Source organism: Pongo abelii, chromosome 12 (genome assembly GCF_028885655.2).
Source record: "Pongo abelii isolate AG06213 chromosome 12, NHGRI_mPonAbe1-v2.0_pri, whole genome shotgun sequence".
NCBI classification, from domain to species: Eukaryota; Metazoa; Chordata; class Mammalia; order Primates; family Hominidae; genus Pongo; species Pongo abelii.
This window is the reverse complement of record NC_071997.2, coordinates 47813927-47829476: the sequence shown is the minus strand read 5'-3', so window position 1 is coordinate 47829476 and position 15550 is coordinate 47813927. Positions and strand designations below refer to the sequence as shown.

The window sequence follows — 15550 nt, the reverse complement described above, 5'->3', positions numbered from 1 at the left end:
AATAGGAAAGGACTGAACTATGCAGTACCCAAAATCGGCCACTGGTATGAGGGTAGTTCTCACTGGTATGAGGTGGTGACACAGGTTCCCATAGACAAGCTCCCTTGAAAATTTATTTGAAGTATTTTAAGAGAAGTACAATCCCTGAGATCTGTCGTTAGATGTCAGCTCATGTCATGTTGGTAAAAGCTCTGCAATCCCCTGTAAGGCTTCTCTCCAGGTGAAGGAGAAAGGGGGTCCTGGGGGTATGAACAGAGTCCTCTGCTGAAAGAATACACTCACAATGATTAAAAAAAATTCGGAAAGACTGCTAGCCTTTACACAGTTCCTTTCTATCCAAAGCTACCAGCCCTCTTTGAAAGGCTCCCACCTTCTGCAGATCATTGCCTCAAAGATCTCCCCAGGCTCTTTTCCTGCCCGATCTCCTTCATCGGCAAGCTCTAGGCTTTGCTTCCTACCCTACCTCTAAACTTTCCACCTTACTTGACACTGTGCCTGGGATGCTTCCTGCCATTCCCTTTTGCTGTACAGCACACAGCTGCCACCTAGCCACAAGTCAGGCTGAACCCCAGGCCTCCCATAAACCCAGCAGGGCCCTTCAGACAAGATCAAAGGAACAGGGACAGGAAAATACAGGAGCCACTGAGAAGCACTACCATTGAACAAGTGAGTGAGCCACCAGAAACCCAAGATAGATGTAAAGAGTCCTGGGAATCAAATTGTGCAAGTTATCAGAGTCAAAAACTGCAGTCATGATCAGTGGCAGCCAAGGGTATCCCAAAAATAGGTAAGGCCAGGGAAAACAAGCATAGCATACAGAAGCATAGAGTACTCATTATGTGGGGTGGTCCTGTCTGTCCAGCTAGGTCTTCAGCTGCCTGAACACACAGTCCCAACCCTTAGAATGGAGTTATCCACATTCAGTAAGCCTTAAACATAATTCTGATACTTAAGTACCTGTTTGGTTAAGCCAATTCAGTAATTAAAATAAATTAATCCTTAGACTTATGGATTCCAAGTAGTTACAAGCTTGACTGATTTTATTTCCAATTGTTTATGAGATGCCAGACATGTGCATGGACAAGAGCAATTAAGGAGGGCACCTATCAATCAGAATAGTCACCATGGACCTATCAAAATGTGTGCTGGCTGGTTCACTGCTCCAGAATATTCTGTCAGCTAAATACCACTCTAAGTATGGGACTCCAAAGAGATTCGTCTCTTGCATGATGATTATACATTATGAGTTATCACAACTATTTATAACAGATGCATTATATGCCAGGAATTAATAATTCAATAATTCCCCTTTGCCATTAATAACAATTACCATAATTATTATAATAGCTATGAATTAGTAGATCTTTTATAAGTGAAATGGTAATGGATTAGTGGGTTTTAAGTGTCTTTTTTTAAAGGACCAATAGAGAAAACATTTGGAACATAAAACCGAGGGTGAATATTTGAGAGAGTAGGGATCTGTGTGCCATATGGGAAAACATGTTACTGACTTTAAATATAGGAACTAGCTGTAATCATTTTCATATTCTGGTAAAATTCAAAGAAGCAGGAAAGTTTGCTCTTTCATTTAATAAGACATCTCGGTGGGCATTTTGCTTGTGAAAGTGGGAGCTGTCTTGTGCTGGACTGAGTGGCTGAGACAGAGGGAAGACAAACAGCTCTGAGTAATAACGGAGTACTATTTGAGTTTTTGTTTGAACAACATGACAGGCAGGGGTGGAGGCTCTGAGTACCATAATGAAGAAGGTAGAGAAATTATCTATGAGAAGAAAGCTTTAACTCACCAACCCACTAGAGGCTGGGGCCTCAAGTGAGATATGATCAAAGAGAGATTCCTTTTAGTGATGACCAGTTGATTTGGGGAAGAGTTTGAAGATATTTCTGATCTGTGCTCTAATTCTTCTCAGTAGCCCTAAGACTTCAGTCTGAGACTCTTGGTGTTACAATGATGGTATTAAGGAGAAGCACAGAATGGGCAGTGTGTGATGTATGCAGTGGGGACATGACCTTCCCCACACACTGTTTCCCAAATACACTCTGTCACTGGGAAGAGTGTTGGGATAGTAGCATCTTATTGAGGGAGGACTGTAGCTCCCAAAAGTCAGGTTATCAGTGGACAAGAGCTGAGACTTAAGATGGACCTGGAACTGATAGTGGAGAAGCACGCTAAATATGGATCAATTCAAGAGCCGTATTTGTCAGGCTTCTCCAGAGAAACAAAGCCAGTAGGATAGATATAGATATAGATATATAGCTGTATAGAGAAAGAAAGAGAGATTCATTATAGAAATTGACTCATGTGATTATGGAGTTTGGGAAGTTCCACCGTCTGCCATCTTCAAGCTGGAGAACCAAAAAAGCCAGCAGGGTAAGTCCTGAGCTGTGTCTGAAGGCCTGAGAAGCAGGAGCACTGATGTCCAAGGGCAGGAGAAGATAGATGTCCCAGCTCAAACAAAGAGTGGGCAAATTTGCCCTTCCTTTGTCTTTCTGTTCTATTCAGGCCCTCAACAGATGAGATGATGCCCTCTCATGTCAGTGATCTTCTTTCCTCAGTCCATCAATTCAAATGCTAATCTTTTCTGGAAGCACCCTCATAGACACACCCAGAAATAATATTTACCAGTCATCTGGGCATCCCTTAGCACAGTCAAGTTGACCCATAAAATGAACCATTACAGGAGTAGATATGAGGAGGTCCACTCTTCCTGAAATATGCTCGGAGATGGAGAATGGATTGGGAGTAGGTCAATGCTGCTGTGATATGGACTGGGACCAGGCACTGAGAGGACACATGGGTATATACACGTAAGAGAGAGAGACTGAGAGCCCAGAGCGCCTTTGTGGTATAAGGTGGCCAAACACAAACTAAAAGTGAAATCTGACAAATGGAGGATTTCAAGTGCTTATCAAAAGACATTCTTTCACTGAGAGGCTTTTACAGAATTCAATCATACCTAAAAATGGAAGCAAAGTAAGCACTGAAAAAAAAAAAAAAAACAAACAACTTCCTGCGTCCACACGATAAGATATCAGGGCTTTCCAGGAAGACTAGAAATCCTAGGCCCACAGAATACTAATGTGGACAGCAGCCATCAAAACGGCTGACAAAATCCTGGTAAGCGGCACACACCAGCTGAACACATATAAGAAAGATATGTAACAGCCTTGGACTTAAAAAAAAAAATACAGACATGAAATTAAATGAAATGTCGCTGGAGCATAATGTCATAACTGCAACCAAAGCTACCTCAACTTCTCTGTCACCTGCAAGACTACTTCTTGGAGTTCTGTTGTGTAACCAACCAAAAGTAAATAAATAAACTAGGAACTGGACCTGTATATACAAGAGAAGAGAGAGTCTTTGTGTTTGTGTGTGGGTGCGCATGCACAAAAATAAAATGTAGAAGCACGTAAATATATTTGCAAATCAGAATGTTGTTCCTGTTGGTTTTTATGTCAGTTTTTCTCCTTTATTCATTCACTCAATTAACATGTATTGAACAATCAGTAGGTGGCCGGCACTCTCCTGGGCAGCTTCTCATAGTCACAATTATTTCTCAGAACTCTGCAAGGTGTACAAATCCTCTTTTTTTCAGACAGAAAAACCAAAGCTCAGTGAGATTAAGTGACTACCTACTGTTGCAGCTACTAAGCGGCTGAGGATTTAGAGCCAGGTCTCCTGATACAGGGGACGCCAACTTGCATGCAAAGGACTTTGGGCTACAGCCTGCAGGGAAACAGTTCTCAACTTCTTTCAACTGATTCCAAATTCAAAACCCTTTCCACAGCACCAGAGCTTCCTAAGTACAAAAATTATATATTATGTTTAAAAGCTCATTTAAGAAACATTTGTGAAATGCCATCTATGTGGCAGGCATAAATTTTAACATCAAGTTCTTATTCTCAAGTTGCTCATAGAGAAAAACATCAGAAAAAATTAAAAATAAAATAAAATAAAAATGAGCACGGTGTACGAGGCTGAATAACAGAAGTGCTAGAGACAATACTGACCAAAGTCGACATGATGACTTCAGCTCAGGGGTCAAGAGGGAAAATTAATCATTGAAAACAGTTACAGAAAAGGTGACGATTAAGTTTAGTCTTGATCAAAAAATAGGAATTTCCAAAGAGGACCCCAAAAAATATTCTAGGGAAAGGAAAAGCCTTGGCAAAGGCAGATGTGTGAAAGCTCTGGGCTGGGAGAATTGCAAGGAGTATTGCTAGGGTGAGATGTGGTCTGAGGGGTGTGACGGGGAATGAGGCCGATGGAGCATCTGGGGCTTATTATGTAAGTGAGGAATCTGAGAGAGGTGTATTGAGACACTCTGGATCACCTGGAGCTTGTTCTCGGATGGAGCTGAAGGCTGGAAGTAGGTGATTTCTCCCCACATAGGGGCTCACAAACCTCCTGGTAAAAAATGCTTAAACCCTGTCCCCTATTGGGGTTTGGACATGTGCAAATATGATTGATATGACCTCAAAAGACAACAGATGGAATAAAGAAGTTTATTAGTATAAAGAAGTTTCCAGGGCCAGGCACGGTGGCTCACGCCTGTAATCCCAGCACTTTGGGAGGCCGAGGCGGGCCGATCACGAGGTTAGGAGATCGAGACCATTCTGGCTAACACGGTGAAACCCCGTCTCTACTAAAAATATAAAAAATTAGCCAAGCGTGGTGGTGGGGGCCTGTAGTCTCAGCTACTCAGCAGGCTGAGGTAAGAGAATGGCATGAACCCAGGAGGCGGAGCTTGCAGTGAGCCGATATCGCACCACTGCACTCCAGCCTGGGTGACAGAGCGAGACTCCATCTCAAAAAAAAAAAAAAAAAAAAAGAAGTTTCCATTAAGGAATGAGGAGGCTGACTGAATCAAACAGCACAGCCTGAGGACCAGAGTGGGGTGGGAATCTGGACTTGGTGAGGCGGCCTCTTTCAAACCCTGTTCTAACCCAGGCCTCCAGATCAGCCTGAGCCGTGTTCATTAATTGAAAGGACTGGACCATATATTTATGAGAGTGCACAAACTATTCTGGAAGTTTGTTCAAGTAAATAAGATGGAGGAACTGGTGTTCAGGATTAGAGAGACTTGCTTTTTCATTGTTGTATCATTTCGTACTGCTGGGATTTTTTTGTTTTTAATCACATACCTGAAGTAGTTATTCTAAAAACTTAAAAAAAAATTATACTTAAAAGAAAAAGTTGTATCACTTATATCACTTACTAAAAATATTTAGGACCCAAACAACACCAGTATTGAACAATTTCTGAATAAAACAGAAGAAACACCTTTCTCAGTGCACAAGGGCCTTTCTAGGTGTTGAATGGTTTCCTGCACTAGGTTGATTAAAATCTCAGCAGTGGAGCAGATATTTCAGCTCCCCTGGTGAAGACAGTGTTAAGAACAGGGTTCAACTCAGAGCAGTGCTTCTGAAGCCCATCAGAAACAGTGAGAGAGAGAGAAAGACAGAATGTGTCTTATAGTTATCTCCAGCAGGAAGCACAAGAGTTTTCTGCTGTAAAACTTTTGCATTTAGCAAGTGTCTCCAGAAAGGATCACTTTCCTTTTTAATCTGAACAAGGAAAGGGGTATTTAACACGTGCTGGGGGTGTGAGGAGGAACAATAAATGCTGCATGGTGGTAGGAGGTGGAGAACATCATCAGGGGAACCTCCAGGTCTGCAGGCTCCTAGGCAACATCAAGGGGAAAATAGTTCCAGCTGAGAGCAGTATCGCCTGGAGCCTGTCAGATCTGCGGGACTATAGGTCCTGCCTTAGGAAGCAACAGTAGTCAATAATATTTGAGAGTGATTTGCATGTACTTGGAAGCCCTGCTGGAGGCTCTCAGAAATGAATAGGGGAAAGTCTGGTTTGGGAGTGAGAATTATAGAGCATACAATAAAGCCAATAGGGACTCAAATAGTCACACAAATATTAACAAAACTGCACCAGCTTCAAGGAAAAAACAATGGCTTTGCTCCTTAAGACAGCTTTTCTGCTTTTTTCCTGATTAAAAAAATGGTAGATAATTCAAGACTGGTATCTTGAATGTACCCTATTTTTTCTTTTTTTCTTTTCTTTTTTTTTTTTTGAGATGGAGTGTTGCTGTTGTTGCCCAGGCTGGAGTCCAATGGTGCGATCTTGGCTCACTGCAACCTCCACTTCCTGGGTTCAAGCGATTCTCCTCCCTCAGCCTCCCAAGTAGCTGGTATTACAGGTGCCCACCACCACACCCAGCTAATTTTTTGTATTTTTAGTAGAGATGGGGTTTCATCATGTTGGCCAGGCTGGTCTTGAACTCCTGATACCTCAGGTGATCCACCTGCCTCAGCCTCCCAAAATGTGAATGTACCTTTTTTTTTTAAGTGCTATGAACCATTAATAAGTTTTGGCACCTTTTTGTAATAATTAATTACCCATGGGATCTCAACAACTGATGGGAAGCATCAGGGTACAAAACATCATAGTTAGAAATGACTTTTACCAGTTAGAAATGTGTTCAGCTTGAAACTGGTAATCAGAAACTTGGGGATGTGATATAGTTTGGATATTTGTTTGAGTCTCATGTTGAAATGTGATCCCCAATATTAGAGGTGAGACCTGGTGGGAGGTGTTGGGTCATGGAGGCAGATCTTGATGACTTGGTGCCATCCCCATAGTAATGAGTGAGTTCTGGCTCTGGTAGTTCACGCAAGAGCTAATTGTTTAAGAGTATGACACCTCCCTCCCTTCTCCCTACCTCTCTATCTCTCTCTTTCTCTCTCTCACTCTGTCTCTCACCATGTGACATGTCGGCTTCCCATCTGCCTTCAGCCAGGAGTAAAAGTTCCCTGAGGCCCTCACCAGAAGCAGATGCCGGCACCACACTTCTTGAACGGTCTGCAAAATAATGAGCCAAAATAAACCTCCTTTCTTTATAAATTACTCAGCTTTCAGTATTCCTTAACAGCAATGCAAAACAGACTAACACAGGGTGTCTATGGAAAATTCTCAAAATACTATCAGGGGATGTCTGGATTCTGCAAATTCTACCTCCTAAATATTTTATCTTCTATCCGTCCCTTCTCTTCTCAACCTCCAAGGCCGGCACCATTACTGCCAGCTCCATGTGATGAAAACAACCTCTCTGGAAGCTACACATGTAAGATTTATAGTTCTTGTATAATAATAAGTCCAGCACTGGCATTATGACTCACAGTAACCATTGGGATCCAGGCTCTTTCCATTCTGATTTTGTGCTCTATGACAGACTGGTTGCAAAATGCTCATCACCACGGCTCCCATCCTGGAACACAGGCCCATTAATCTGAGCTGGTCATGTGACCTGTTTTGACCAATAGAATATGCCAGTTTCTTTGTGTGATTTCTGAGCCATATCCTCAAGAAGTCTTGCAACATCTGCCCTCACTTTTCTGCCCTGAAGCAATCATGTAAGGATGCCCTAGTCTCCTAGAGAAGGAGAAACCAGATGGAAAAAGAGGCACGTACATATGATTGAAGTCATCCAGGACCAGCCACATAGATGACCCTAGGGCAACACTTGCAGAAGAACCACTCAGCTCAGCCCAATTCAGAAGGCAGAATTGTGAGGAAATAAATGGTAGTTGCTTCAAGCCACTAAGTTTTTGATGATTTGTTGCACTGCAATAAACAAATGAAACACCATCCTTTGTGTTTTTCTTCTATTCTCACGACCAGCAAGATGGCTGCCACATCAAAATCATGTCCCAGCGAAAAGAAAGAAGGATAAAGGACAAAAGGTTAATGCTAGTCAAGTCTATCCTCTTTAAAGCACTTCCTATCAGTGCCACCCAGTAATTTCTGCATATAACTTGTTGGTGAGTATTGGGCCACATGCTATAAAGGAGTCTGAGGAAGTGAATGGGGCACACTACCATCTGAAAAAAGTTGAGAGGTGGATATTCAGTAGGTATCTAGCAATGAGTACCAGATCAGATCACTGCTATTGGCAAAAAGAGAACTCCCTGAAGGGCTTGTGCATGGAAATAATGCAATCAGAGCTGCATTTCAGAAGGGTATGTCTAGAAGATGAATGACAGAGAGATCAGAGGGGGCCAGATCAGAGACAGAGAGATCAGTTAGGAGGTTGACATATCAGTCTCGGCAAAAGATGAAGATCTAAGTAAGGCTATGACAATGGGAATGGAGAGAAGAGGATGTTTGAGGGGGAGCTTCAAACTTGTTTGATGTGAGGAGTAAGGAAGTTTCTATCTGGCTGGGGTGAGTCAGTGAATGGCAGAGCTAAAATTAGCAAGATTAATAATACAAAAGGAGAACGCTGTCTGGAAGAAAGACAAGGAGTTCAGTGTATTACAAACACAGAGTTGATTCTTGTTATTTACAGTAACTATATTCTATAGTCACTGTGAACGCTGCATTGTGAATACTGAACCATTGCTCCTGAAGGAAATACAGGGGTAGGTTCTGAGAAGCCTCTAGTCAAAATATTTTCCATCAGCTCATCAGTACATAACATTGTGTTATGTGTGTTTTTGTTTAAAGGCATCTTGTTTAATATAGACTGTTGATTCACTAACATTGAATTCACAGCCAGCCTCACTATAACTCATGCCTGAATGAAGCTTATCTAACATATGTATTTTCTCCATAAGGCACATCACAGCCTCCTAGTGCTTAGAAACACTAGACAGCACTTCAGCACTATGATTGGGGGCCATTTTAAACAGTTAAATAACCAAGGAAAAGCACAAAAATGCAAAAAAAAAAAAAAAAGTGGCACTCAATGGACCGCAAAAAGAACAATTACTTACAGTGTGAGAGCTGAAACATGAAGTCAGAGCATTACTTTGTTCAGCCTTAGCTGGGAATGTGCTATCAGGTGACTCAAGCTTTTCATCACTCTATGCATGGCCACAAATGACCACAAAAGCATCTTATATATTGATTTGGGGATTACAAATAAATTTTACCTAGTAGGCACATTCACAATTGCAAAATTTGCAAATAATGAGGACTGAGCATTTAACTTAAGCTGCCCACGGGATCTCCAAAAAGCAATCGAATATACCAGTCTGGAGGCAGGAGAGAGATGTAAGTCAGATGGGTAACGCCTCTGCCCAAAGCCCAGCAATGCTTCCCTGTCACTATGAGCAACAGCCAAAGTCCTTGTCACAGCTCATAGGACCCTAACATAATCTACTCACCCCACATTTCCATTTGATCTCATTTCCTACTTTTCTTCCCCAGAATTACTCTGCTCTAACCACACTGGCTTCCTTGTCATGTCCTTGAACATGTCAAGAATACAACTCAAGGAATTTGCACTATAGTTCCCTCCACGTGGATGTTCTCCCCACAGAGAACTGCACAGTTTACCCCTTTGGCTCCTTCAGAGTACTCAAATGCTGTCTTCTCAATGAAATCTACCCAGACCACCCTATCTACACTTGCAAATATCCCCCCTGCCCGAGATGTACGCAGTCCTTCCAATACTGCCCATCCTGCTTTGCATTTCCTTTTTTTCTTATAATATACTACAGAATTTTCTTATTTTGATTATTGTGTATTGTCTCCCCCCATTCCCACACAGCTACCAGACTGCAAGCTCTATGAAAGCAGCAATCTTAGTATGATCTGTTCAGTGTTATATCCCCAGAACCTAGAATAGTGGTGGGCACATTCCAGGTTCTCAGAAATACTTGTTAAATGAATGAATAAGTGAATGGAGGAATTATGAATTGGGCATATAGACCACACTTAATCTACACATAAATACAGGCAAGAGCACTCACAGCGAGTAAACTGAGACGGTGGTTGAGGACAGAACCCCTGGGAATGCCATGTGAAAAAATGAAGCAGCGACAATGAGCCAAGAAAGGAAGCAGCATAGGGAAAGGGACTGAGAGTGAGATTCAAAGCCAAGGGAATGGGGATTTTCAAGGAGGGAGACTTGAACAGTGTAAAATATTACAAATAGGCTGAGCGCAGTGGCTCACACCTGTAATCCCAGCACTTTGGGAGGCCGAGGCAGGTGAATCACCTGAGGTCAAGAGCTCAAGACCAGCCTGGCCAACATGGTGAAACCCCGTCTCTACTAAAAATACAAAATGAGCCAGGTATAGTGGCACATACCTGTAGTCCCAGCTACTTGAGAGGCTGAGGCAGCAGAATCGCTTGAACCCAGGAGGCAGAGGTTGCAGTGAGTCAAGATTGCACCACTGCACTCCACTCTGAGCAACAAGACCGAAACTCCACCTCAAAAAAAAAAAAAAGCACAAACAAGTCATTGAGTTGAGAAAGGAAATCTGTTATCCATTTATGTAAAAAACAAATTGCTGCACATCTTCTATGTGCCAGCCACTGTGGGCACCGGGACAAGCCATGCAAAGAGCAGGACTCTAATGACAACGTCAATGCTCCACCCAGGACCCCGGGATTCACTTTCTGCCATTTTTGCACACCATCCACCTTCAGTATGCCTCAGCAGTAAGGACACCCCTCCAGCTATTCAGAGGCTTGTCCACACACACTCATACATAGAAGAGCTGGAATCCTAGGAATTTACTTCCCCCAGGGCAGCCCTTGACCAGTAACCATAGGTACTGGGATACTGCAGTCCATCTTCCTGGCCTTCCATGGGCAATTCCAAGGTGTAACATACTCCAAAGCTCCCCTACAGGGTCAGACTGTAGCTACCGCCCCCAGGATATTGCCTGAGGACGCCCTCTTTCTGGGTTTCCTCCCTTCCACTGTCCTGCACCTCCACTTCTTACCAGGCTCCATGGGAGCCCTTCCTTAATATATCACTTATGCATGAACCCTAATGTTAGTCCCTGCCTCTGAGGCCTTCAGGCGTCCAGCCTCTAGAAAGGGAGATGGTCAAGAGAAGAGAAAAACACAGTGGTAAAGAATGTGGAAAACACATCGTGCTGGAAGAGAACATGGGAAGGACCCAAGATCAAGACTCCCAGGACTCGAGAGGGCTTCCAGGAGACAAGGGAGGCTGTGCTGATGCTGGAAAGACGAATAGGAATCAGTCCAGCAAAGGCAGAGGGCATTTGTGACAGAGAAGGCAATCAGTGTAAAGATCCTGAGAAGAGCAACAGCAGAGCTCCTTGGTGAAATTGCAAACAGATCAGTATGGCTGGAGGGCAGAACACCAGAAGGGCTGGGCAGGCCATAGACCACAGGTGGGCACTGGCCACTTCAAATGGCTTGGTAAGCCAGGCTGGGGGATTTGGAGCATCCTGACAGCCTTGAAGTGCCTTTGAGCATCGCTTTGGCAGCAGTAAAAAGAATGGATTAGCGAGGGGCAAGATAGGAGACAAAAGTACCCATTAGAAAGCTGTTGAAGTAATTCAGCCATGAGACAACAGTGGCCTGAAATAAAGTAGCAGAAGTGGGACCAGAGAGAGGAAAAGGATTAAAACTGAGAGATCAATTGTGATATCAGGAGGGCAAGGCCAGTGAACTGGGCAAGGTAGAAGGCAGACAGAGTAGGTGGGCAAGTTATGTGCAGTAAAGAGGTGGAGATGATGAATAGAGATTATTTTTGAGCAGCTTAACCATACGAAGAGGGAAAGAATTCAGTGTCAAAAAAGGGTTTTGCAGGGGCTGAAGGGGGCAGCCTTTAAGATGAAAGAGAACTGGAACTCATTTATAGAGTTACAAGGAAAGTGAGATCTACCCATCAAAGTTTCTGCCCATTTCTCTCTCTGCCTTTCTTGCTTTTATTTTCCTTTTTACTTAGATGAAGACTTGTTGTTATGTTATCCTCAAGATGGGCACAAGAAATTCCAGCAGCAAGAAGACACCAGGACATAAAAACTATATACTTCAAAAGTTCAGACTTAATTCCTGTTCATACATTGCGTTGGATAAAATTTGCTTTTTTTCCAGTCCAGCCCTGGTAAAAAGGCCACAATGGCACAAGCAGTCCTGTTATGGCTGCAGAACAGAAGGTGGGAGGAAAAGTTCAATTAGAACCACGCCTTCCTCAGCCCGATAAGGGGTTTGACATTTGCAGAGGGTTCCCAGGCAACAACCCCTGCCATTCCAAACCCTACAAATTGGGAATGGCTTTTTGTTGCAGGCTGAGAAAGCACCACACAAAAGGTCCCAGGCAGCACAGCTTTTTCATGTTTGAAGGGTTGTCAGCCCAGCCCCATCTGCCTCCCAAAGCATATTCCCCTCTTCTCTTTACCTTCCCACAGATGACACTTCGGACAGCTCTTTTCAAGTAAGTCCAAGAGAAAAAGTAAATGCTAGGCCTGGTGAAATAATTTCTCACTCAGGTTTTGCAAAATCCAGAGAGGCTACAGGTTTCCCCAAATATACTACAAAAATCTTTGATTGAGTCTCAAAAGGGGAGACTGTTGACAGTGTGAAGGAAAGTGTTTTCAAAGATAATTCACCTGGACATTTGCCTAGGAGTTTTGAAATTTACAAAATATTTCACGCACATAATTTTATGGGATCCTCACAATAATACTGTATTTTTCTTATTCTATAGATGAGAAAATAGAGACTCAGGTCTTATCCTTGGACATATGGTCCACTGCTCTTCAACTGTTGGGCGGGGCTACGGGGCTTGTGACGCCGCCCGCTGAACTTTGTGACGCAGCCGCTTGGGGAGACAGGAAGCGGTCGCAGCGCGCCAGGCCCGCCCTCTTCCGCGGCCGCTGTGGGAAGGGAAACATCTGCCCCACGTGCAGGAAGCCCGGTGGTGGCCACGACAGCGCGCCACTCTGCAGCGTAACCTCGCAGATCCTCTGAGTGTGTCCTCGTGAGACTAGCTCACCGAAATGGCCACGTCCAGTCAAGGAAACTTTGAGGGAGATTTTGACTCAGTGGACCTTGCAGAATTTGCTAAGCAGCAGCCATGGTGGCGTAAGCTGTTCGGGCCAGAATCTGGACTTTCAGCCGAAAAGTATAGCGTGGCAACCCAGCTGTTCATTGGAGGTGTCACTGGATGGTGCACGGGTTTTATATTCCAGAAGGTTGGAAAGTTGGCTGCAACAGCTGTGGGCGGTGGATTTTTTCTCCTTCAGCTTGCAAACCATTCTGGGTACATCAAAGTTGATTGGCAACGAGTGGAGAAGGACATGAAGAAAGCCAAAGAGCAGCTGAAGATCCGTAAGAGCAATCAGATACCTACCCAGGTCAGAAGCAAAGCTGAGGAGGTGGTGTCATTTGTGAAGAAAAATGTTCTAGTGACTGGGGGATTTTTCGGAGGCTTTCTGCTTGGCATGGCATCCTGAAGAAGATACCTCATTTTCATTGTTCCTGGTTTTTTCCAGCCATCAGCCTCTACACTCCATCATAGGACACTGAGTCCCTCCTTCTCTTCTCCCATGCCTTCCTCCCTGCTGTGGCAAATCCAAGTGGCTTCTATAAGCGTCTCTTGGTACAAGTTAATGTGGCACCATGAGCTTGATTGGCTTCTATAAGCATCTGTTGGCACAAGTTAATGTGGCACCATGAGCTTGATGGTGGCAGAAGAGACAATAGTCCTTAGCTCTTCTTCCAGTACACCCCCTACTTGGTCAGTCTGTAGGTCAGCAAGAAGGTCCCTCTACCCCTATGCAAGACACTTACAAGAACACATTGCAAGATAGCTGACCATGGAGAATGAGTGGATCCTGAAAGGTTGTCCCGAACTGTTGATATGGAAAAGAAATAAGCACATAGATAACCTTATTGTGTGCTGCATGGAAAGGAACTGAATACAATTGCCTTTAAGCATTAAAAAAAAAAAGGATGAAAAATTGGGGTGTCACATTTGCAAAATGGATGGACAAATGTGGTCAGGGCAGATCAAGGTAAGGGATGATCTGAGGCAAAACTGTGAAGGATAACCTTTGGTGACCCTTACATATTTTTTACCCTTACCCCAGGTGCCCCCTGTTTCCCAACCCCTAATGCCCAGGACCCTCATTCTGTACCCTTTTGCTAAACAAGGCAACTCTTCTCTGTTGCCCACGTGAGCAGAACCTCATACTTTGGCTTCCCTGACTCCTCCTATCCCTTCAAAACATACCTATCCCTACCTGTGTTCTTCTCCCTCAATTTCTCTCTGGGCAACTGATCTACTTTAACCTGATCATTTGACTTCCTAGGAAGTACCTTCCACTCTGAGAGTCAGGATGCTCTGCATGTGTGCTAAGGCATTAAATGAAGATTGAAAATCACTCCTGTGTTACCCCTCTCTGGCAGCACTGCTACTTTGACAAGGGTTCTGTTGACTCAACATGAATTCCACAGTGTTGTGAGAGTTTCAGGCACTGCTGCAGCTAATAGGTATAGCTATTACTGGGTAGGGACTCCCTCACTTGGCGTACCACAGTCTAGCCATCAAAAATTTCTCAACCATGGCCCTGGGATTGATTGCCCAAAGCCCATTAGAGGACTGCAGGGATCTGCCAGAAGGTGGGACATGAGATATGAATACATTCCTTAAGGCTCTGTAGCCCTGAGAACTCAGCCCCAGAAGATGATCTGTGCAGGAGGTTTTGAGCCTATCCAGGGTACCAGAGATGCCAGGAGTACCTCCTCCAGCCGAGACTGACCACAGTCCAGAGAACAAAACCCAGATAACAGAATCTATCTCTGACACTGGACTCTTCTTTCTTGCATTGTGGGAAATGTAAGAACTACTCTTGGAAAGAAACAGTAGAGACCAAGAGACACTGGGATGGAAGCTGACTGGTTTCAGGGTTCAAAGGTCTGTTTCCACCCCAGCTTGGCCAGTTATCAGCGAGAGGGGCCATGAACAATCCAGAAAAACCCTCTAGGCCTCTGGTTCCCCATCTGAAAAAAATTAAGGATAGTGAAACTTGCCTTGCCTACTCACAAGTCTGTCCTGAGCTCATGAAACTCTAGCAGCTTTTCTATCTCCTCAGCTTTTCTATCACTTAGGTGAAAAACCTGTGGCCTAAGAAATTAAATGACCCACTTACCTATTGTCTTAGTTTGTGTGTCCCCAGACCTTGAAACAAGCAATCAAATACAAGTAGTGTATTTAAGACAGGCAAGAAAAACTGTCAGAGGAGTGGAAAAGTGAACCAAGGAAGAGAAGGTAGCCAGTAAAATGATTTATCAGTCTTGCTGCCTCTGGGGACAACTGAAAGTTAATTCCCTGAGGAAATTCTGGAAATGGAGTACAATGCAGGCCTTGAAGTTATCCTGCCCATGGAATGAGGGAGCTGGGGTGTTTGCATGCCAGTCCTGCAGAGTCAGTGGCTGGGGCAGGATGTGAGCAGAGTGGACTTCATGGCTCTTTTTTTTTTTTAAAAAAAAAAGGAAGAAAAAGCCTGCAGACAAAAGGAAGCAGAAGCTGGCTAGTGGAGGTTGGTCAGAATGCATGGAAATGGCAAGGCCCATTGGGTATGTGTGTGTCATTGCGATGGCTTCAACAGCTAACTATCAACAAGGCTAATATCTCAACTTCGGTTCCCTGACATCCCATTAGGGTCTTTCCCATTATCACAACTCCCTCTGACATTATGGCTCAGTTCTCCTGACTCTCCTCCTCATGAGGTTTCTGCCAATGCC

General features: G+C 43.9%; 1 protein-coding gene across 2 annotated transcripts; it reads left to right on the top strand.

Annotated features, from left to right (window-relative positions):
* The first annotated feature begins 10654 nt into the window (after positions 1 to 10654).
* On the top strand, positions 10655 to 14955 carry LOC129057658 (FUN14 domain-containing protein 2-like). 2 transcript variants are annotated; one of them, XM_054547996.1, is made up of 2 exons: positions 10655 to 11187; positions 12510 to 14955. In XM_054547996.1, the coding sequence occupies exon 2, from the start codon at positions 12802 to 12804 to the stop codon at positions 13255 to 13257; it is 456 nt and encodes a 151-aa protein (XP_054403971.1). In that variant the 5' UTR covers positions 10655 to 11187; positions 12510 to 12801; the 3' UTR covers positions 13258 to 14955. The 2 variants fall into 2 exon arrangements, with proteins under 2 accessions (XP_054403971.1, XP_054403970.1); XM_054547995.1 differs by lacking the exon at positions 10655 to 11187 and adding an exon at positions 12021 to 12236.
* The last annotated feature ends 595 nt before the right edge of the window (positions 14956 to 15550 follow it).